The sequence below is a fragment of the Dromaius novaehollandiae genome, chromosome 4, assembly GCF_036370855.1.
Source record: "Dromaius novaehollandiae isolate bDroNov1 chromosome 4, bDroNov1.hap1, whole genome shotgun sequence".
Classification (NCBI taxonomy): domain Eukaryota; kingdom Metazoa; phylum Chordata; class Aves; order Casuariiformes; family Dromaiidae; genus Dromaius; species Dromaius novaehollandiae.
The window spans coordinates 75,242,482-75,266,070 of record NC_088101.1 but is presented as its reverse complement, the minus strand read 5'-3'; the positions used below and the strand labels follow the sequence as shown (position 1 = coordinate 75,266,070).

General features: G+C 36.3%; 1 protein-coding gene across 8 annotated transcripts in view; it reads right to left on the bottom strand.

Moving 5' to 3' along the window:
* Nucleotides 1-23,589, bottom strand: part of KIAA0232 (KIAA0232 ortholog) — a 70,425-nt gene that overhangs the window by 12,394 nt on the left and 34,442 nt on the right. For 7 of the 8 annotated variants that reach the window (XM_026122035.2, XM_026122036.2, XM_064511462.1 and 4 more), the window contains 3 exons: nt 11,594-11,660; nt 9,903-9,984; nt 5,086-8,386 (listed from right to left, as the gene is read on the bottom strand). In XM_026122035.2, coding sequence (XP_025977820.2) covers nt 5,086-8,386; nt 9,903-9,984; nt 11,594-11,660 — 3,450 coding nt within the window. Of the gene's footprint in view, nt 1-736; nt 4,276-5,085; nt 8,387-9,902; nt 9,985-11,593; nt 11,661-23,589 lie in introns of those variants that run through there. The other variant, XM_026122038.2, reaches the window with a different exon arrangement.

Genomic DNA, 23,589 nt, shown 5'->3' with positions numbered 1-23,589 from the left:
ATAAAACAACTGAGATTATTTAACTTGCTCCAATAACCATCTGACAACTAACTAAAAACACAGAGCATATGAAACCATAAGCTCACCCATTGTTCCTGCTAAGATCTTTTGGCAAAACTCTGCTACACAAGCTTAAAATCCTCTTCTTTCCAGCTCTCATATATGCACCTCAAGACTCCTATTGTTTCCTCTTCTCCCGCCCTCCCTCCCCACATGCTGCAGACATGAGCACTACTCACTTTCTGGAGCTTTCCTATGTCAGAAGGATGATGAAAACACATTTTCCCTGTGAACTGATAGCTCTTTCAGGATAGACTATTTCAGCTTCAGATACTAATTTGAAAATATCAGCATTAAGTATTTCTACTCTTTCAGAATGCATATTGACAAATATCAAGGTAATAACAAGAGTTTTGCACAGTCTGAACAGAATAAGCACTAAGGTCTCATTATGATCTGAATATTATTTGAAGCATTATGACTGTCAGTTCCTTAACCAACCACAGGAAAAGTAAGAGTCATATCAATCTGTAAGTAAAAAGTTTTTCTTCAGCCTGCTCTGCAAGCCCTACCTATCAGTAAGAATGTAAAGAAACACACGCATAATTCAAAACTCAATGCAACAGTGAGCTTCAGCGAGTTCCAGTTCAAAAGATCAGATCCAAGTTTTAGTTCAGCAGTTATTCAAGGAAGATCCATCTGGCTCAAGAAGCTAGTCACAGACAGACACAGGAAGCCAAGTCAAAACTTTGTATTTTTAAAACTCATCTGGCAGTCACTTAATTGTGGAATTTCACAGAAAACACATATGTAAGGGAGCCTGGGAGGTTATCTAGTCTACTCTTGCACAAAGACAGAATCAACTACAAAGCTCCAATCTTAACAGACGCCTCCCAACACTGAATCTCTCCAAGATAGAATTTCCACTGCTTCCCTAAAAATATTTAAGCCTTACAGTAAATTGATTTTGTTAGAATTCTTTTCCTCGCTGTGGTTTAAGGTCATCACATCCATTGCACATAGCAGAGCTTACAGAACAAGCACAGCCTTTTGTTCATCTCCTATAACACAGTAAGTGGCTTCTGCAATACTACTGGTTTCTTCTTCAGTTTCTTCTTTTTGAGATACAACCACCTTAGTTCCTTCCATCTGTTTTCAAAAGCAGTGATGCCCAGTCTTTGGGTTGCTCTCTTCAGGACATCTTTCTTGAAACAAGATAATCAAAACCGAACAGCGTACTCCAGCAGAGGACTTACCAGTTCCAAGTACAGAGGAGCGATTACTTCACTTCTTCCAGCAGGACATTTTTATATATCACAAGGTTGCCTTCTTTTGCAAAGTGTGTCATTGCTGATTTATGCTCAGCTTATGATCTACTTGAAGATGATTTTCTGTTTCACATGATTTCCTAGCCTGTCACTCCTTATACTGTGTTTGTGTAGAGGATTATTTTTCTTTAGAAGTTTGTATTTGTCCCTGCTGAATTACATTTTATTTTTCAGACCATTTTTCTAGTTTAAGAACCTTTTGATGCTAATCCTGTCTTTCAGTGTAACTGCAGACTTTCCCAGTTTGGTATCATCACAAATTTTTACTAATATGCTTTTCCCCCCCACCTCCTCCCCTTTTACTTCCCAGACCAGATAATTAATGATCTCCCTTGCTCTCCTGTAATACTTCCATTTTGACAGAAAGCCATTGACAGTTATCTTGAGTGTGCAATCTCTTCTTCTCAACCCGAAACTTTGTAACTTTTTCACTTTCTGGTTTATCCTAGTGAAAATATTTGTTTAGAAACTTTAAGAGAGATAATACCTTACTTTCCTTTTCCTCTTAAAAGAGAGAAATGTGTTTTCCTTTTTTAAAGGTTGTCTTCTGTATGTTTTCAAAAAAGTGTTCTCCTCGGTTGTGTTCAAATCAGCTGCTCCTCATGATATTCAGCTGAATATTCCTGTAACTAGCTGTATAATTTATCTGTATTTCTCCCTTGCTCAGTTAGTTGTCTTTTCAACAAGAATTGAAACAAGTGGAAAAAACGCTTAAAATAACTTATCTTTTCATAGCTTCCCATGCTTGCTTGTTCTGTCTCCCAGAAAATCCTTCTTTAGTCTTCTTTCAGTTTCTGATTTTTTGTAGGACTTCTAGTTATACCAAGTATTCACCTTATTGTCTTGCTTTATACCTTGTTTTTTCTCCTCAGTTTTTATGCTGTCATTGTGAACTCCATCATTTTAAGGTCTCTTTCATACAGGAAGCTTTCAAAAATCTCAGCAAATTACATCTTATTAATTAGGAAGTTAGAGCTGAGAGACTTGTAGCTGCTTTCATCATCTGTCATGATCCACAAATAACAAGAACGATCTGAAGCAAATCCTTCTCAGATGTCCCAGCAGTTACCATCTGTTTTAACCCCAATGTCCTTTGCTTTGTACATGGATGGTTCTGCTAAGTGCTCTTAAATGTTTTTTTCCACTTGATTCTTCTGGTTTTATGACCTAAAGCAGACCTTCTGCATTTTGTCTCTCTCTTTTTACTGCTCAAAGAGGTTTACAGCAGGTTACTTCCTGTGTTACAGACCTCAGAACCAGTGTATATAGCCTTCACATGTAAGGCACCCCCCTTCCCTTCCCCTCTTGCCAGTCTTCCTACACAAGCTATATACTTGCAATGTATTATTCCAGTCAAGTGAAGTACCTTATCAAATCTAATAAGCCAATTAATTCACAAGATCCATAAACATTTATGTTCTGCCAGTCAAATTCCCTAGTCCCCAAAGGCATTGCTCTAGGTATGTCCAGTCCTGAGAAGGTTGGCACCAGTCCCAACAGAACCTACAAGTTAGATATTCATTTATTTATGTCAAGAACTCAATAGTATAAGCATTTTTAGGGCACATCTACTAGATCAGAGTCTATATAATACAGATCTGTTGATAGTTGCAGCAATACTACATTCAGAGACCATTAACCGGACCAGAAAGTTCATGTATATTTACCTACAACTCCACAGCCAAGTGGTAAAAGGGACATTTACTTGAAAGGAAGGGGATCTGTAGTTCAGTTTTTTGTTTTTTATTTTTAAACTTTTCTAAAATCTTACGGTTAGATATCTAAATATCTGTTCAATTTTGATGAGCTTCTGCAGGAGCTATTGTCAGATTCGTACTTCAAAATATATTATAATCCTAAAAGAAGTGCACCAATGAGGAAGGTAAAAGGGAAGGAACTGAAACAGTTTCTCTTACATTCTTATAAATAGCAGGTATTCACAGATACATGTTTGCACAGTCTGCACATTAATTATAGTTTACATGATACAAAAGAGAATGATTTCCTATTATACTGTAGTATTTTCAAGTCCATTATTTATGTAAAAACATTGGAGGTGCCCATATCACAGAATATGACTAGAATACTATGTTGGATCAACAGTGAGGTAATACAATATGCTTAAATTTTGTCTAAAGTCAATAAAAGAAAGCATGAAGTTTTCATTAAAAAAATTAGAAAAATATTGGTCTAGACAATGAATCAATTAATTCCATAACCTCTGCTCAAGTTAAACCTCTTTTCTCTTTATCTCTAGATCAATTTAGTGCTCCATGAGGATGCTTATCTAAGGATCCAGAAAGGAGATCTGGAAAGAGGCTGGAAGGAACCTAGTCTCTTGCTATCATAGACAATTGTACTATACCATTTGTTCATTCATTTTGTCCTATTGTACAATGAAGTTAAGATTCCACTTTACTCTTAGCAGACTGTAATTCCAGCATCTCCTCTGACCTACAGCTTAAGTTTATTAAAATTTTGGTGGCTCTTTTTGCAAGGCCTGGGACAAACACAGTAACTTCTCAGACTTCCCAAAAAATTTGTGGAGACACTTCATCTCTATTAACTTCGCAGAGCAGCAGGAACCAAGATCTCTAGAAATGGCCTGGAAAAGCCATAGATTTGATTCTCTTGTACAAGCAGCAGACATGAACTGACCAGCATTGGGGAAGAGAAGCAACAATAGTAATTAATTTGAAGGAGCAGGGAGGAGAAACAGATTAGGAAGAAAGAAAACAAGGAATTTTGATTTTGTTCAACAGGAAGTTTAACTTCAGTTTTAGCAAGAAAAATGTTAGCTTTCCCATAAATGAATTAGTTTTCCAATGTTACAATTAAGGAGTATACAAGGAGTACAACACAAGCTGGTTGCAACTTTTCAGTTGAAAATGCAGAAAATTCCCTCCTAGCGGAGATGTTACAACTGCTGAGTACATGGAAGATGAGGCTGAAGAGGAAAAGCAAACAAAATGCATCTTAACTATCCAGATAATTTCTCTGAGCTGGCTGCACAATGAAATGATTTTGCTGGTCAAACATTTTTTCCTCAAGAGCAGAGAAAGTTGATCGCAATAAAAACTGTAACCTTATATACAAGTGCTTGGATATTTTTGGCTGGGAGGGCTTCTTGCTCTTGATTATGACTTAATTTACTGTAATAATTACCTGAAAAAAAATAACTGAGCTTAATTCTTAGTTATACTGAGGCCTCCTTACACTATTGTGGTAGTGGAGTACATTTTGCATCCATGTTTTATTTCATTTTGCATCCATATTCTTCCTTCCTAAAAGAATATTTTAATTTCCAGAGCATAAAGCCTTTTTATAAACCTTTCATTAATTGAGCTTACATCCAATAATTCAAGCCCACACTCTTCTACTTAGAAGTAATGATAATTCAAGTTGGAATTCATATTGAAAAGACTGATTTCAGATTTTCCTCTTCTAAGTTTTAAAAAAGGCTTGAATCAAAATCAGTACATCTTACCACCCAAAATTTATGCACACTTTAACATATTGTACGTAAATCAGGTAAGCTAAAAACCTAAGGTAGACAGCTTTTAATGCCATGTGAGCGTACACTTATAAATATCATATATTTCTAAAGGTTTGCAAGATTACACCATAATGCCTGAAGATGGTTAATTTTTCTATAGAACTGTACAGTTACATCCACTTAAACTGAACTGTCACATGACTTGATTTGTTGATAATCAGCTGCTAGCTGCGAATTCTATACTTTTACATCTCTACATACCTGTTCAAGTTCTCCTGAAGAAACAGGAGTATCCTCATACGTAGGGAAATGGCACCCTGCTTTACAACCGCAAAACTTGTTAGTTTCCTCACGTGGCTCCACTATTCTGCAGTTTACTTTGGAGCTCTCCATCGCCCTCCCATCTAGAGATTCTTTCATACTACACTCTAAACATGGATCTTGGTTTCCTACTGGCAACATCCCAGCCGATTCTTCTTGGGAATCCAATGACGTCTGCGCACTCTTCTCCATTCCAGACTTTTTTAATCTGGGAAGGAATTTTCCAGATTCAAGCTCTGATTTTCCATAATAATGCCCTTCTTTTTCTGCATCTTCTTCCAGAGGTTTGAGATCTGCTTGTGGATCCTCAAACACATCTACTTGAGAAGGGACAGCAATACTTCCCTCATCTTTTTCTGACTCAAATTCTGACTCACTTCCACCACCTGGGGAAAGTTCAGATGCAGAAATTGGGCGAAAGTGAGTCCTTGGAGAAATTCGTATAGCCCTGTACTGCGTTCGATCAACACCACATATTCTGGGGTGTAAAACCTCACTGTCTGAATCAGAGCACAGAATTGACTTAGGTTTAAAACTAGGGCTGAAAGATGCAATTCCTTCTGGCTCAAATGAACACTCTACATGAAGAACTTGTGAAAATGGATTGTTCAGGTCAAAGGAAGAGAATGAGTATTCAAGCCCTGGTTCTTCAACTTGAAAGTTACCACAAGCTCCCAGTAAGTCTTCATGGAAGATAAAAGAAAAACCTTTATTTAATCCGTTATCTCCACTCTTTGACTGCTCATTCTGTTCAAATGATACAAACGGCCTCCACAATTGCCTGTGACCAGGGGCAAAGCTGTTACCTGGAGTCATAAAGACATCCGTACCAGCTATTGTCACTACATCAGAAGCTGCACATTGTAATAAGCTCCCTTTTGAGTGACCAGGTGGCACCACCGCCCATTCTCCATCACTGTTAAATGTTTTGAGCTCCCCATACACACCGCCAAGTATAAATGAGTTTTCTTTTTCCTGGTTAACATCCCAAGGTTTTGATGGTGTAGTATAGTCACCACCATCTACTTTTGATAAATCATTTGAAACAAAGGCTCTCTTCTCTAAATTCTCCTTTTGACCTTCCCAAAGATGATACTCTGATCTTTGCACTGCTTTATTGGGCTCCTGGAGGGTTTCACCTTTTGCTTCTGTATCCAAACAGCAGCAATAATTATTTACATCAGTTGAAAACAATTCATCTTCTATTCCTTCTATTTCTACCACTGCTGCAGAATTTCTGTCTGTCATATTTGTCCAGATATCTTTAATAACCCCTGAGCTGTAGCCTTCTCCATGTGGACTGCTTTCACTACACCCTTGTGTAGTTTCATAGTCTTTACTTTCTGCTTTTTGTTCTAGCTGAATACCACAGACAGATTCTAGTTTAGATTTTTTTTTGAAAATCAAAGTGGGCATTTCTCCTAAAGTTCTAGCTTGTTGCTGGCAGGCTTCTTCTGGCAAAAAATCTAGAATTTCTTCATCTACATAACTTGAAGACACTCTAGGAACTACATAATTAATATCTTCTGCATTAAATTGCGTGGATTCTTCATATGGAATATTTAAAGTCTCATTGTCTGAACGTGTTTCTTCCGAGTGTGACCATGGACTACAGGTTCTCGTTGAAAGATTGGAACAGTGTTCATTTTCATCAAAGGCACTATTTTTGGTCCATATTAGCAATCTAGACTGTGTTTTCCCAAGAATATTAGCAGTGCTACTAGAATCTGCATTTTCATTTCCCAAATTGAGTGTTTCAAAAGAAAATGGTAAAACAGAGTTACTGCATTGCACTTCAAACACTGAAAAACAAGAGTTTATACCAGACCCTTCATTAATATCTGAAAAGAGCTCTTGATTGCCAGCAAGCATGTGTGAATTAAGCATTGTGCTGTCTAAGACGGGGGAGAATCTAATAGGAGAATCCCCTCCAAAACTTTCCCCATCTGCATCACCAGAACTAGAAGATGAACAGCACTCCCAAAATTGAGCTAAATTACTAAGGTCTTGCAAGAACCACCCTTCAGCACCAACAGAGCTGGTTGAATCTGTCCATATTGCACTTTCCCCTTGCAACTCCATTCCATCTAACACTATGCAACATTCTGCCTCAAAATCATTTTTTTCTTTACTCTTTTGTCGAATCATATTTAAAATCCGACTCTCCCCTTGCATCGTATCTGAGGCACCAGGATCCAACATGGATTGATCAATATCTACTTCATAGAAGTGTGTTAGTTCTGATAGATGAACATCATCTAAATATTTGTCGTCCTCTGGTTGAGAACATATTGAGGTCCCAGCGAGGTCAATATCCTCATTTAGAACTGCAGGCATTTCTACAAAGTGACCATCGATGAAAGTACCTGCTGCGAGGTATGTTTTATGAATATTATTGTTGCTAATACAAAGACCATGCACTGATTCAGACAACTCTTCTACAGCCTCTGATGTTACATCACATATATCTTCTCTATTGCGGTATGTAGTCTCCAGCTTGCTTTTTCTGCTAAGAGGAACGAAGTACTCTGTAATCGGCTCAGTATACCACAAGGGTTCTTCTTTGTATTCCTTTTCATTTCTGCTGTCTAAATATAGATCTTTTCCATCGTTACCTCCTGCTTCTTTTCTTCCAATTTCTTTTAATGGCCTTTTACCTCTTTTGCACAGCTGTTTGATGGACCCACTGCTGCTGCTGCTGCTGCTGCTTCCACTGTGGATTTTTCTATCAGCCTTTTCACCAGACTTCACTGAAAGCCTGCTTTGCCCATTACGCCCTTTTTTATTTCGAACCTCTCTTGTTTTGTGTCTTACTTTAATACATTTCATTGATGCCTTGTATTCACCTTGATTACCACTAGAACTTGAACCAGCCTCACTGGAACCAGATGACCAGGAGCGAGGACGCATCTTTCCCTCAGACTTATGTCGGACTTGCTTTTTGTATAAAACAGGCTTATCTTCAACAGTGTTGTTACTATACTTGTTTTCTTTTTCATTTTTACTTTTCTTCTGCTGGGTTCTTTCATGTACAGTGGCAGATACTTTATTACTTCTCTCTCTAGTTACTTCACTTTCACTATTGCAGTCCTTTGGAGAAGATGTATCTGTGCTAGTTGGTGGAGCAGTGGATGAAGATGAGGAGCTAGAGTAAGAGCATACTTTGGATTTATTCCATACAGTCATAATTTCCTGCAGGCAAACTGGCTTTTCAGAAAGAGGAGGAAATGCTTCATAGTACCTGAAAACAAAACAAAAAGGTGACAATCAGATCTTAGAACTTCATAGAGGCATTAAAATTAGAAAGCAGCACAAAACACACATAATTTTGCCACCTCTAACTGACAATAAATCTAGTTTGTTCTACATATGCACATGACACTCATAGCTCAATTTGAATGATAACAAAGGGGAGATTAAGAAAAACTTTAAAGTGTTTATATTAATGCTTATATTAAGGCATGTTTAAAAACAGACTGCAAAATAAACATTCTCATTTTTAGGAAGTACTAAACTTTCTTCTGTTGTAGACAGAAATTGTGGATGCTTAAAACAGTGAAGGTCTGACTCCTAATTTATTAGATAATGTAGCAATTCACTCAGGACTTCTTAGTTAATCATGTTTGATTTAGAATATCAATAAGCAAGTCCTGAATTGCAGACTATCAGTTGTTGATTCTTCTTTGTGAAGTGAGACATTTTCTCTTAGCCTCTACATAGTTTGATCTTCCAGTTTAAAAAAAAAAGAAAATTATAACAATTGCAAGAATCAAACATCATCATCGACATGGTTTTGCAAAGAGATTCAACAAGCCCCAATTTTTAAAATTTTTAACAAGATGCCTCATGTTATTGGGGGCAGGAAAGAAGGAGGATAATTTCTACAGCAGGTTAAGATGCAGTCAGAACTTTAGCTGACAAGGACAAGGCTAAAACATAACCATATGACTAAATACATGTATTTCAATGAAAACCTGTTCAAAAACGAAGTCAGGTAAGTAACTATTACCAGTGTGTAGATTTATGTCAGTCTCCTTGTTATAAGTTCTTCCAATTTTAAGAGCATTGTTTTGAGTGATACTAGAGTCATTAGTATGTTGATTTGAATGCCATTTTGCTCACTTAAATGCACATTAGAACAACCAGCTCTCTCACTTGTTTTTAGAATATTTGCTATCCATTTAGCACCACTTCTACTAGAATGCTGCTGCTGTTAACAATGGCCATTAATAAAAAAAAAAATAACAATTAAAAAAATAGCAACAGTCGTCTCTCCAAGTGAAGTCAAAGACAAAACTCCTAGGTACTTCAGTGACACCGGACTCAGGTAGTTGGTTAGTAGAAGACCCCTTTGTTTATAAACAGTTTCAGTTTCCCATCTCTGCAACAGAAGACAAAGAGCTCTGAGGGCAGGAAACTATGTCTGCTATGTGTCAATTAATGCTATTTTAAGGGCTTTTAATTTGCCCATCTGACTTGGTCTTAAGAAATCTGAAATACAGTATGCCTTAAAATTCAGGTCTGCATATAGTCAAAGGAAAGCAGTCAGGACTTTTCCATAAATTAAATCAGCGTGTAGTATCAATCGGCCATATTTAAATATTTAAGATGTGCAAAAGAAGATGGCAGGAAAGAAGATTTTACTTCCTAACATTCACAGAATTCCAGATTTTACATTAAGCTAACTTCACTGTTTTAAAATAGGGGAGTAAAGAGAGAAAACAGAAAACAGTCTCAAATAATAAAAACAACAATACATTTCTACTTGATCCTTTGCTGTGGGAGATAAATCAGTCTCAGGAGACAACGAGCCTTCTAACTTTTTGTGAATCTTCTCCTCTGTTTTGGAAAAAAATTGCAAATGTTTAAGAGAAAATTCAAGAAGCCAATGTATTTTGTAACAGTATTTCAAAAAACGCACCAGGATTTACACCTGTAAGCAGTAATGTATTTTCATACAGTATTGCAAATAGCTGAACAAACCACTTATAGTCTGATTATTATGCATTAAAAAAAATCATAAAGTATCACTCAAGATGCAAATTTTCCATAGTTGTCTTGTTAAAGCCCACAGATTTCACCAAACATGACCAGCTAGCAAATGCAGGCTATGTTGTGGTTAACAGTGTCCTCACTATGAGATTTCTTATTGAGCTTTCAGTTATTTCATACCCAAATCCTTATCTCCTTCTTACATTGCTACACATAAAAATGTTTAACTAAACAAACATTTTTTTTTTAAATATATGGTAGCACCTAATTTGTCATGTATTTCAGTAAAAGAAAGTACCCCTGTGATAGTTGCTCTGTGTTGGGTGAACATATAGTAAGGCAGATATATATGAAAATCTGTAAGATGGCAGGGGGCTAGGGGAAGCAGCAAGATACATACTAAGTTTACTTCTTTTTTCAAAATAAATAGTCAGCACTGCTATTGCTCAGTGAGAAGGTGTCACTGCTAAACACTATGAAACACTTAGAAGAGCTGGTTAATGATACTTCTGCTATTTAAAAACAAACAGAAGACTTGAAACCACTAAAACCATGCTTTAAGTAGGTAAATATTTATTCTGAAAAAGAAGCTATAGTTAAACGTTGCATATTTATGCACAGAAAAGTAGTAAGTTTAGTCAGTCCATTTCATTTTTTTTTTAATCAAAATTTAAAAAATAATTTGTTTTTTGGGGGACAGAGGAGAGGATAGTACTCAACATTAAAGTTATTTAGTCAAGGTTTCCTGGTTTGTTTTATTTCTGTTTTTCAGGGGTTAGCCAATGCCTCAGGAAAGAAAGAAATCAGTATTTACCTTTTATTCATTGCTATTTATACTACACCATAAGTACCTTAATTTGTTTATATAGTGTCAAAGGCTGCTGTTTTGTGCCTGAACAAACATTCCTATGCAGCAAACTTTCACAGGGGACACCACAATCATATATTATGCTCCCTGCCCTAAGCTTGAGAACATAAAGCCCCCATCACAATTCTCCCTAAAGCCTACAAATTTTAACCACACCTCTCTGTGTGACTGCTACTCATAGATTATTTTCACTGGAATAGCTAGTATATACCAATTTTGAGGCCACTCTATTCTTTCCAAATATCTATATACAAAAGGAATTGAATCAAACCTACTTTTTTTTTTTCTTTGTGGAAGAAAACTGAATAGAAAATATTTACTAAAAAAGCATGCATAGCTGGATGTGAATAGTTTTATCTTTTCATACGGAAAATTCCATTTGTCAATGGCTCTTTCTTAGGTAAACAGCACATACTGTTGTAGAATTGTTCAAACTATTTGAATGAAACTATTCAAGTGTATCTTAAAGTAGCATCGCCTACATGAAAAGCTACTGAATTAACAGCCCCCATCCCCCCCCATGTCAGAATAGTATGTACTTGATAAATATGATATACGACCTCAGAAGAATGAAGTATTGTAACTTACCTTGCTTACTCTGAAGGTCTTTCAATCTGGAGCAAAGCTCCTCCACTAAAGTTTCAATCCCAGAGCTCTGTACAACAATACCACAAAAGAAAACAAAATGGGGAAAAAACCCACAAAATGCAACTTAATAAAAAGAATATTCATTTTTGACATTTATACAATGACATTACTACAGCAAAAATATCTCAGTAGCCATGCATTTTCTTTTTTCATGGCAACTATTAAAACGCAACAAAATTTTTTACTAGGTATAAATCCATTTCCATAAATAACTTAAATCAGATGTCAAAATGATTACATAAAACAACTAAATACATTCACACTAAGGTTTCAAATTACGAAGTTGCATACATTATTACTGTACGTCCAAGGTTTTGCAAACTATACACTGTCACATTTACTGCACTGTATCACTTAGGATTTATCTGAGTGTCTCAGGCTAAAAGTTCAAGTATTAACTAATCGCTAAGATGTATTTTAAGAAGCTAAGCCTGAACCTTCTTCTTGCACAATTCAGATTTTGGGAAAGGGACTGTTCCAGGACACAGAAGATTCAGGAGTGGAGGACAGGAGGAGAACAGTATGAAGAAATATATCTGCAGGTAGAAGGGAGGGAGAGGAAAGTTTTCAAAATATCTTCATGCAAAACCTATCCCATAGTTCTGCTACTTTACAATGCCCAATTTTTTTCTTCACAAAGTTTTCTTCACAAAACTTCACAAGTTGTTTAAACTTTGTGTTGTTTGCTGGGGAGAGTAGAGGGAAAAATGGACAGTTTCATCTCCTCTCTCTGCCAGTATTTCCTCCCCACCCCAAACTCTAGCTTCCTTTTCAGTCCATTTTCTACGCTATTCTTGCACACAGGTTTTTCTGCTTTTGCTATCTGCCTAGACTTGCAAGTAATCCTAGATAAAAACATCACTACCAAAACAGCAAAATGCTAAAATACAAACACATACATGAAGTGCAATAGTACACTACCAACTGTCCCACAGCAGAAAAACCTGCGTTATTCTAATGGGATACAACTTGGGTGAAATAATAAACATCAGCTTACAGCCTGAAATGCCCATTCCTTTTGAGAGGAAAAATAGGCAAGGTATTATGTAGGTTTTAATTATTTGGATGCTCAGTGGTCACATTTGGCAATTACACTGTTTCCATAACTGGAAGTGGAAGGTTGAAATCATAGCAAAAAAGAAGCAATCTGAAATGACTGAGGAGGATGTAAGATGCCCCTTCGCATTACTATAAGCCTAGGAATGGTAACTATGCAAAAATCTTGCAGCTTCTTATATCCTAGCCACAGCTTTCCCAATAACTTCTGGAGATTGAGACTTGTACAAACCTCCTATAAAATTATCTCACCTTTTGAATTTAACATAATCTTGTCTGTATACAATCACGGAATATGCATTCTCTCTAAAGGTAACACAGATCACAAATCAAGATGTTGTAGAAAAAAAAACACATTAAAGTGTAAGATTTGCTGTGTCACTATGGTGGCATAAAGATTTCATTTTTTCCAAGATGCAAGAGTTCCTCCTCTCTCCTGCTTGCTGGCCAGAAATTGTTGAGAAATGCGGATATAAGATGTTAAAGCACAAGTAAATTTTATGGAAAAAGAAAATACTAAATTATATAGTGAAACTAGCTTATTAATTCTGTCAGAAACAGGCATTTGAAAAGTCATATACTGAAGCAATGGACTTACAGGCTAACTTCTAAATTCAATTATTTGCAGTCAAGTGAAAAAGCAATTTTCTATTCCTAACTGCATTGCTGCACTGCTGAAGTGCTAAATATAAAACTTTATGCCACAGTCAACTGAGGATGACTTAGCAGTACTAAACGTTAGAAGGAGTTTTGTACACTAGTAAATTTACTAGTGCAAATTGTTTAGAAAGAACCAAGCAGCACAGTAATACCGACAAACCTATGTAGCTGTAATAATTGTCAGTTTATACATATACTGTTTATGACTTTTTCCCTTCTGTCCTCACATAAGGGCAAAAGAGGAGGAGTTGGCACTGTTTTTGCTCTGCTCTCCGAACTGGCTAATTGAGGAGACAAGTGTAGCAAATACTCAAAATCTAAGCCACGTTTGCTTCCTTAACTTAATTATAATATCATGTCCAGAAAAAAAAAAAAGCAAGCAAGCAAGAGCAACAGCAATATGATCAATATGCTCACCATTATATCGAAGAAGCGCTAACTTTTGGAATCAAACACTTCATTTCCTCCTGTACCATGAAACTAATACTTGAGTCAGCTGACACGCTGCATGCTGTCCTGCACAGCACTCCTATGAAGCTAGCACCAGGTTTAAAAAAAAAAAAAAAAAGCCACCGTGCAAAACGCCAACACTCTAGAGGCCACTTACTCAACCTCTTACTGCGGCGTGCAAAAAGAGGCTGCAGACTTAATGTGACGAATTTCTCAGCAACAGCTCTATATATGACAGTGTTCTTTTCTGAACGTGTGATATATTTACTGTAATTTTTCATTAAGTTAATACACTGTAGTTACAACATCCCCACATCCAGAAAACAGGGTATTCCAGGTATCAGCTTGGCTAAATAAAATAAAATGAAAAAAAGAGAAAAGAAGAAAAGAAAAGAAAAGAAAAAAAGATGATCTGCCTGATGTGCTTTCCTAGTCTTAGGATTTAAAGAAAGTCAAAAAATAGTAGGAGTATTGGAGTACCCAAGAAGTAATTTTTTAGCATAAAATTCTTAAAAAAGCCATCATGATTAAGTGCTAAGTCCAACACAAAAGGTTTAAAACTCACAATTATCTGCAAGATTATTTAACTATTGACCCAGATTTCTATTACTCCTTTTCTCTCATTCATACTACACAGGGCAGCACATCACTTTAATTCATATTTTCATATTGTATTCCACACCTTCCTCCATACCAAACATTTTATTCTGTTCTACTGTTTCCAACAAGCTTATATTTCCTTCCCCCACTTTAACTTATACCCAGTTCTATCAAAAGTTGTTCTTTTTGGCTTTTCATCAGCTGGCTGAAGCAAGGAAGGGATTATATAAAGGAGAGGTGTCACGTTACTGGCATGGGAGTGACTATGCTAATAGATAAATTAAGCTTCTGAACTCATCCAACATGAAGTGAGAGCCATTAAAAAAGGCGAAGGTCACACAAATTTGTGGGTGTGGGTGCAACGTACATATATATAAAAAGTCACAGCTTAAATCACAGACCTTTTAACATGCTCTGCTCTCTGGGAGCTGACAGGTGGTAACTCACTAGCTCACAGCAACCAATTGCTTTTGATCATATGTTCAAATCCATGTATAGTTTCAGAAAATTTTCCTCAGAAAATTCTAAATCTATAAATTTAGCTACTTCTGAAATACTTCTATAAGTTTAAAATAATTGGCTTAATTAATTGTGAACCATGGAAATAATATTACTTATGTCAAATTTCAGTCCAGTAAAAATTGTTGTTTATGTGAATAGTGGACGCCGGCTTCTATGTCCCCAGAGTTTGGGTAAGCTGCTGCAAAATCTTAGGTCCTATCACATTCTTGATGATTTGCTTTAATTCTTGTTGACGTTTATCTCTGCTAGTAGACTATTTCTGAACATTGCAAACAGGCATGGCAGCATGATCACCTAGAAGATTAGATAGGTTTTCCCTGAATTTGATGTCACAAGTACATTACTATTATTTCACAAAGTTATTCTGTGAAACTGAAGATAGTGTGGATGAGGAAAATTGTTCGTTTGCTCTGATTTCCAACCCCTCCCCTCTCCCAGCGATGTCTAGTTACAGCTCCCATACTTCCATCCAAAAAATTTCAAGCAAATGTGCACATGATTCTACAGAGTCTACCTGCACATATGCAATTGCCAAAAATTCTGGACAAAAAAAGAAAACCTGTGAAGGAAAACATGTCAAGGAAGAAACAGTTGTGGTAGCCAGTATTTGGACTCAGCTTTCCAAATCTGCCAGATCATATCTGCAGAAACAGAAAAATTCCATCACATTAGACAACTGAAAAGTGTTTTTTTTCTTCTGCTTCTAGCCTAACATAACCTAATGTCTTTCTCCATATGCTTTGAACTGCATCCTGTACATTATTTGTTAAAAATGGCTTGTTACTTGAGGCCTGCAAGGTATGGAGAAGTTTCCTTGTTCCTCTTTAAGCTTTTTCAAAAGACAGAAGAATTGCACTTTAGTTAAATGATTAAAATAATCATTATTTCCTTTTAGAATTTTGAAAACATTCTAGGTTACACCTTTAAAGCAAATCCTCGTTTCACTTTCACAGAATTCAACTTTGAACAATCTAGAAATTAAGGTCAATCAATACATTCATAGGTTTATAGCATCCTTTTAACAGCTTGCAGGACACTCCAGACAGAGATAGTGCTCTAACTGCAGTGCACCAGATTGTTTTCTTGGCAAGTAGCCTGTCACCAAGAGAAGGATTAGGGAGCTGTTCTATGCGAATCAGCCATTAAGCCATGTGAACTGAACAAGGCACAAAATGTGATTCATTGCAATCACACATCTATTTCTACATTTTTTTTCTAGCTCTCTTCATCCTAAAAAAGTCTGTATTTTCAGTTTCTAAATTCTGATACAGTATAATTTATCTGGTAACAAGTATCTTGGATTTTTTAATTTTTCAGAGGTTTCGGGGAAAAGAAAAGTCACTAATTTTCCTTTCTTAAATAGACAGACACTCAGAAGAGTTTCAATAAGCAACCCAGTGTACTTGCGGGGTGAGAGCAGATTGAAACTTGCCTATCACTGGCCAAGGGGAGGGGGAAGAGAGAGGGAACAAACAAGCATCCTCACTGCCTCCCAATTTCCAGACATTTATTTCCAGTGACTGCCAGTTATTTCATATCTTTCTTGAAGTTACAGATTGTATTACATACACTTGAGTGAAAAGTTACTGTCTGTCTCCCTTGCTAACTGGAGGAATTTCCACTCAAACTTCAATTCTTGGATACAGTATTCAGCTATATCCAGCATCTCCCATTTGTCTTCACTGTAAGCTATATGTTTAAGCCTATCACTCAAGGCATAAGATTTTCAAGTAAATTTAGATGGGTATTTCTCTTTGTGTGATATAACGTCCTGCATCAGCTTCAGTCAATCTTCACAGTAAAGTACCTGTGTTGAGAAGCAGAATAACCTTCTGAATACAGGCATTTGGAATAAGCTGAGCGCTAAATAGCATGGAGAGTAGTTCTGCAAAATCAAACAAGTAATGCACAAGCACTAGGATTTGGGGTTTGCAAACTCCAAACGAGTAATGAACAAGCACTAAGCGTTATCCTCAAGTATGTGAGTAGTAAGAGAAAAATGAATCTGGCCAATTCAGTGCTGTCTAATAGCACAAGTGCAAGTGACCTGGTCACTCTGCCAAAGACTGTCACTGTTACCTGGCCCAGGTTTTAAGGCTCAACAGGAGAACTATTATTTGAACTTACATAGATAATTACAGGTATAATACTTAATCTTGTTAGAGAAAGTGCCCAATTTCAAATTAAATTCAAGAATTTTTACTGCTGAGTAACTATCAAGAGACATACTCAATAGGTAGGAAGGGCTAAACAAATAAACAAACAAACAAAAATCCCCAACCCCACCACAAATAAATGAATAAAGCCACCACCATTAAAACCTTCTGGGATGGTTCAATCCATGTAGAGTTCTAAGGAATAAAACAATGTTCCAGTTTGCATTTTATGATTTTCCTCAATTATAATGGGGTGGATGACACTAAGGAAGCATTTAGAGTATACATTGTAAAACTCCCCTTTCTTCTTTTTTTTTCTAGTAAGAACACTATATCTTTACCTGTCCACTTGAGTATGTAATCATTTACAATAAAGCCCCTGGATCATTCAGAAAAGTAAGCTGTATTTATTAACTTCTTTTTTGGAGCTCATGAATACTTCATCCAAACAATAAACTCCAATACAGGTGTGACCTTGGAATAATAGATTTCCTTTAGCAGACAGATATAATATTAAAAAATAGTAAAATAAAATCCAACCTCAAGCCATCAGAGAGCAATAGCTCTCCAGCAAAGACAGTATACGAAATACATCCTTGCTATTCTCTTGGTCCTGTCTTCTGTACTAAGAGAGCACTAGGACAGGTAAATCTCACATCTAAGATCAGACTCAGATTTCAGAGCTGTCATTCATCACTGCTCACACCAGATTTAACAGAGACAGATCACAGAAAGTGTTATTTACCATGCCTGGATAGAAGAGGTCAATTACCAGCTTAAAGTAACTGAAAATGAACAAGCTATCCCTAAATGTAGGTTACTAGAGTAGCTAACCTGACTTCTGTATTTAAAACTTAACTTTAGTTGTTCCTTCCCATAGCAGCCAACAGTCAGATTTTATTCCTCTCAAGAAAGGATAGTTCCTCTTTGGAAACTTCCTGATTAATAATAATCTCTTATAAACAAACGTGCTGACTTCAAAGCCAGAACAGACTCATCCTTGTAAGCAATGCTGCTGTGAGATTCACTGTATCGCTGTGTTTCAGCTTGCAGATGCAGAAATGTTTTTATTATCAGTGAAATGGGAGAAAACTATAAAAGTCTGTTTTCACCAACTATGTAAAAGTTATCCTCTGCACAGGATGAAATATAGAGGTACACTTGGAATTTCCTTGCTGGTACTCTGCGATATCCATTGAAGAAACAAGCTTCACTTCAACTTTTTGTAATTTTCCTTAATGTAAAACAATTGTTTTCACAATCTAATAATATCCTTCCATGATGAAACACAAGTCATTCTTCAGCCCGCTTTAAGCGACTTCTCTGGCATTCTCATGACCAGAGGTGTGCATCTGAAAGACTGTATCTTCTCTCTCCATGTACACACATATATGCAAACTTACTTTCTGTGCTGACACTCATCAGAAAAGTTGCTGGCAAAAGAAAAATTCTCTTCCCCCAAAAGTAACAGTTTTGCTTCCATCATCCTTGGGAGTACACGTAAGATAAAACTTGCAAAGAAACAGAACAGGCCTACTTTCAGCCTTCAAGACAAAATGATCTACATTATGTGGGATACATAAATACAAGGGACACAAGACAAAGTACCTGTTTATTTTTGCCAGCTTGATACAAACAGAGAAAGTTTTCGTGCTCAAACACACATTATGAAACAATTTCTGTGTAGATTAATGTACGAGTTCTTTGCAGAACTCCTACCTTTAGATAGCTACTCATTCAGCATCAAGGGAACCAACATAAGAATTGGAATAATCAAAACTTTTATAATCTTCCATGAAAGTTACTATGATACTCAGCACAGCAGCCTTAGTAACCTGAAGAAGATACATGGTACCATGAATATCTGTTTGAATGCAGAAATCATAAGGAAAACAGAACTGAATTATTATTGTAATAATTTTATTCTATGATGGTTAAAGACAAATTCGCTTCAGTTTTCTATGTGGTACCTAGAGTTATAAACAGAGTAAAAGAGTCTGCCAAATTAAACACATTACAGCTTAGTATATGAGAAAAAGGAAACTTTTGAAACCAATGGATTTGGTAACACAGAGCCAATTCTCTTAAGCCAATATTAGTTAAATTACGGTGGAAGAAGAGCAACTGCTGGGAGATGATAAAAACCCATGGTGCTTTCTCATAGAAAAAGCTCAGTGGTATCAGCTCTAGCTCAATTTTATTTTTTAATACATACATCCCATCTAAATACTTATTAGCATTCTGACTAGCTTCAACATCCTTTCCTGAACAGTGCTGTTCATTTTAAAGACAAATAATGTATTCCTTTCCAGAAGACCAGCTGGATACATCTCAGAGGAAGCTTACATTCACTGATTTTGTGAAGTGCTTTGGGATTCCCTGGAAAAAAAAATAAGTGTTACCAAACAAACTCCTTCTCAGACACACAGAAATGTTTACTACTGAGCTAGTCAGGATACATCAGGAAAATGGATTTAGAAAAAAGCTTCCCAAACATCAGTTTTTGAAATCCAAGAAAATTCAGAGTTAATAAACTCAAGGGAAGATAGAAAGAGCCAGATAGACATAACTTTGTCAAGCAGAAGAACTTACGGGAGGATGGAGAGGGATAAAATAAAGCAGTCTGACCCCATTTCCCCCCCCCCCCCCCCAACAAATTCGGTTATTTGGATGATTAAGTGATAATACTTCAAGAAGCATTAAAACTGTTTAGAAATCTTAACTCTGGGATTTTTGCTTTAATAATTTTGGACTTCTGAATTGTAACCTCAGCTTTTCAGTTTTCTGATTTGTTAAGACAGCTTTTAAAAGACCTGCTTCATTCTTATACTGTCTTTTATCTTTACATTAACAGTGTTCATCTGAGCACTGGGCCTCCCTCTTTATAGGGCTTTGCAACTACAGCTTTCATTTCTTCAAAAGAAAAAAAAAATCAAAAGAATATTGGGCACTTTCTTTACAAATCTCGTTCGTGTCACTTCTAGTTACATGAAGATGTGTAAGTCAAATCACTTAAACCATCTGACGTTTACTAGCCGATTCACTGGTACAGCTCACTGGCACAGGATAGCGGTTGAACTGTATTACCTAATTAACATTGCCTTACATCAGAGAAGCAGAGAACAGTAGAAATGGATTAGCAAAGAAAAGTCTTAGGTGCTCAATTAAAAAAAAAAAAAAAAAAGAGATTGTAATAGTTGGCCAAAGCAATCCATCAGCAAGAATGTGCTCAGGCCTCCTCACGTCATGGAATCGTAACTAATTTGGCCTGATTATGAGCTTATTGCTTCAGATCAGTTTCCTGGGCAAAACTAACAACTTCATGGAAAGTTCAATGGTTCTGTACTGAGACCATAACAGAAAGATGATAAACGCTAAGGCATTTTTAACAGAACCATATTTTAGTTGCATCTCAAATTCACACTCTGAAAGCAAGACATATTTGAGGACGATACTACCATTTGAAATTCTTAAACACTAGGGCCACACTAGTGCCTCCGAGTGCTCCTACATGAGAATACAGATGGCAGGATGGTCATATTCCTCCCTCATAACTCTAAGCTAGCAAAAGCCAACGTGCCAACTAACAGCATGCCCACACCTGGCTACATTTCAAACAAATTACTGCTATGAAGTAAGGACACAATTTGCATTTGTCAAATATAATAGAACAGTGCTCTTCCAAACTTCACTATCTCCTACCAACCAAAACTAATTCTTACTTTAACAACTTACAGACTGTTCCATGTGGCAGTTAGCAAATTTTGAGAACCTGGTTATTTCAGGATAACCAGGGGCCACTTTGCCTGAACATTAGGATAAGCCTTGAATGATCAGCAAGCACAGTCTCCTAGTATGTGCAACAGAAGATCTTAAGTGAACTGGCCACCTATCGGGAGAAGAGGAAAGAGGCTGATAGATTAGGTTTCAGCACTGCAGAAAATAAGACCTATCTGAAGTAGTCTCCTTTGCTCATTCTTAAAGTGTCCTCATACAGTTTAGCAGAATAAAGACACAGAGATTGCTTTAACTGAAACTCTAGCACCATCTTGGGGTGGAATTTCGCATGCAGTACTCCAGGCCCGCACTGGACAAGCAGTACAGGCAGGAACTGTGCCAGCACAGCTGCAGACCTGCTCACTCTGTTGACCAGAGCAACCCTTAGCAGAAGGCTAGTTAAAACATAAGTTAACAAACAAAACGTTCCCCAGTGAAGTTCAGATTTTCTGACCAACAGGCACACACAACGATAAATTTCAGTATTATTAGTAGGAAATGTACATACATGGATCCTGATTGAACTAAAAGTCTTGAATGTATCAGATTAAACACCTAACCTATAATTCCGTCCTGCTCAGACAGTATCCACCTTGCAAAAAATCAAACAGATCAATTTCTTAATTCTTACTTTTTATGCTAAACTTCTGAGTCTCAACGATATTGCTTTCTGTCCTGTTACTGATAAGTATCACCATTCTAATCCAAAATAATTTACAGACTTTCAGAATTAGGAGTCCTAAGAAAGAAAAAGCATCTCAAACTGTACATGAACTAACTGACCTTCTAAACTTGCGGTGTACCAGACAGATACACAAAAATAAAAAAGTAATTCAGTAATGACAAAACCAGCTATTTTTACTTAAAATTTGAGGCAGTACTTTGATAAAATTCTTTATTCCTCAGAGGGCATTTACAGGAATACTTCCCACTCCTAAACAGCTTTCTTTCCCCAACATTTCACTAAAATGAATAATCCTATTTTGTCATTTAATTGCAAACCAAAATTTTCAGATTTCTTTTACATTTCAGCAGGATAATAAATATTAGGTAAGATCTCTACTCAAGATCAATAATTATGAGCTTAATTTGAACAATTCTTCAGCACATCTCTTTGAACAACTACTTCTATTCCATTCAAGTATTTGAAAAGATAAACTTTAGAGCTGCACCACGAATAACAGCAATCAAATATTACATTTAAGTACTTGTCTTAAAGTTCTTCTCACCATCATTCTGTCTCCTTTTTGTGGTTCTGAATATGGACAATTTCAGACATCAAAGTGCCTGTCACGCATATAATATCATTGTCAGAACGTACTTATGTAAATGGTTTGCATTCTTGGACACACATTCACCAGATAGCAGCTGTCAGAAACAGACCTCTCACGAAAATACTAAGTTTGCAACACGCTTAGCCACGGCCAGTTACAGTGATGCAGAGTGGTCAGAAGACTTCAGCCTCCCTGGCCTTGTCATATTCTGTAACTTGGGAAGAGTTTTAGAAATAAACACCAAACTATCAGCTTTTTGAGGTCAAATGTTTGTTTCCTGCACCATAAAATGGTAAGTAGAATACTGGGTTTCTGTCTCACACTAATATTTTGAAACACTAGTCTTTTTAATAAAAGACACAAAATTACCTTTATTACTAGTAGAATTCAAACTATCAAACAAAGTATTCCCCAGAATTAATTCTATGAAAATCCACAAAAAGCAAGTTTCCAAAATATTTCAAAGAGCAAATAAAAGACCAATAAAACAATGGTTACTCATTTTTAGTGTGTGCACATGTGTGTGCACCTGTGCATTTACCATAAATGCAATTTGCAAAAAATGGCAATTTTTACATATCACCTGCCTGAGGATACCAAGCCTAGCCTAACCTAGGACAGAACTTTGAAAGTTGTTAGTTATCATATTTATGAAGATCTTAACACACACGTCCAAACTCTATCAGAGATTTTTTCTTTTGCTTTGGGGAAAAAACAAAAAACAAAAAAAGATCTTAATAAAACACCTCTACAGGCAAACATTTTCATATGATTCAAAAATCAGTTAAAGAATTTCAGGGGGCATTGAAAAGAAAGTAGTCTATTTGTATTTTAACAGTTTCTATAAACACTCCTCACTCACACACCACTAATCATCAAATTTGGCTACTGTTACCAGAGTATTTTTATCTTCTCGTAGAGTGAAATTATGAACATTGCAAGGAGCAGCTTGAATGCCTCAGCAGAAACAGCATTACAATGTTATGTTTCAGAGTATGATAACTACTGATTATTCCTATCAGGTTAGCACACAAATTTAATACAGAAACCAGCTAACAAAGTAAGTCTGTTTGAAAACCAGAAAAAAAAGATACCTCCAAGTTACTTTAAAATATCAGTAATATTGAAGCAGTCCCCCTCCACCCAACTGCAGGGTATAAAATTAATACACACTGTATAAAAGAGAGAAATTATCTACAAACCAGCTTTAACAAACAACTTAAAAACAGATAAAGAGCAGGTTTAAAAGTTTTCTATTTGAAAACAGAAAAAAACCTTTGTAACCTACAATTTCCTTAAAGACAAACGTGCCAGCTTAACTGTCTGAACACACAATACAGGAGTTAAAATACTCCCAAAATAACACAAGACATTGTTGAACAATAAAGTTTGATGAGGTTGCAGGTGTCTAAGGAAGAAGTTACTTATTCAGACTTCCAGA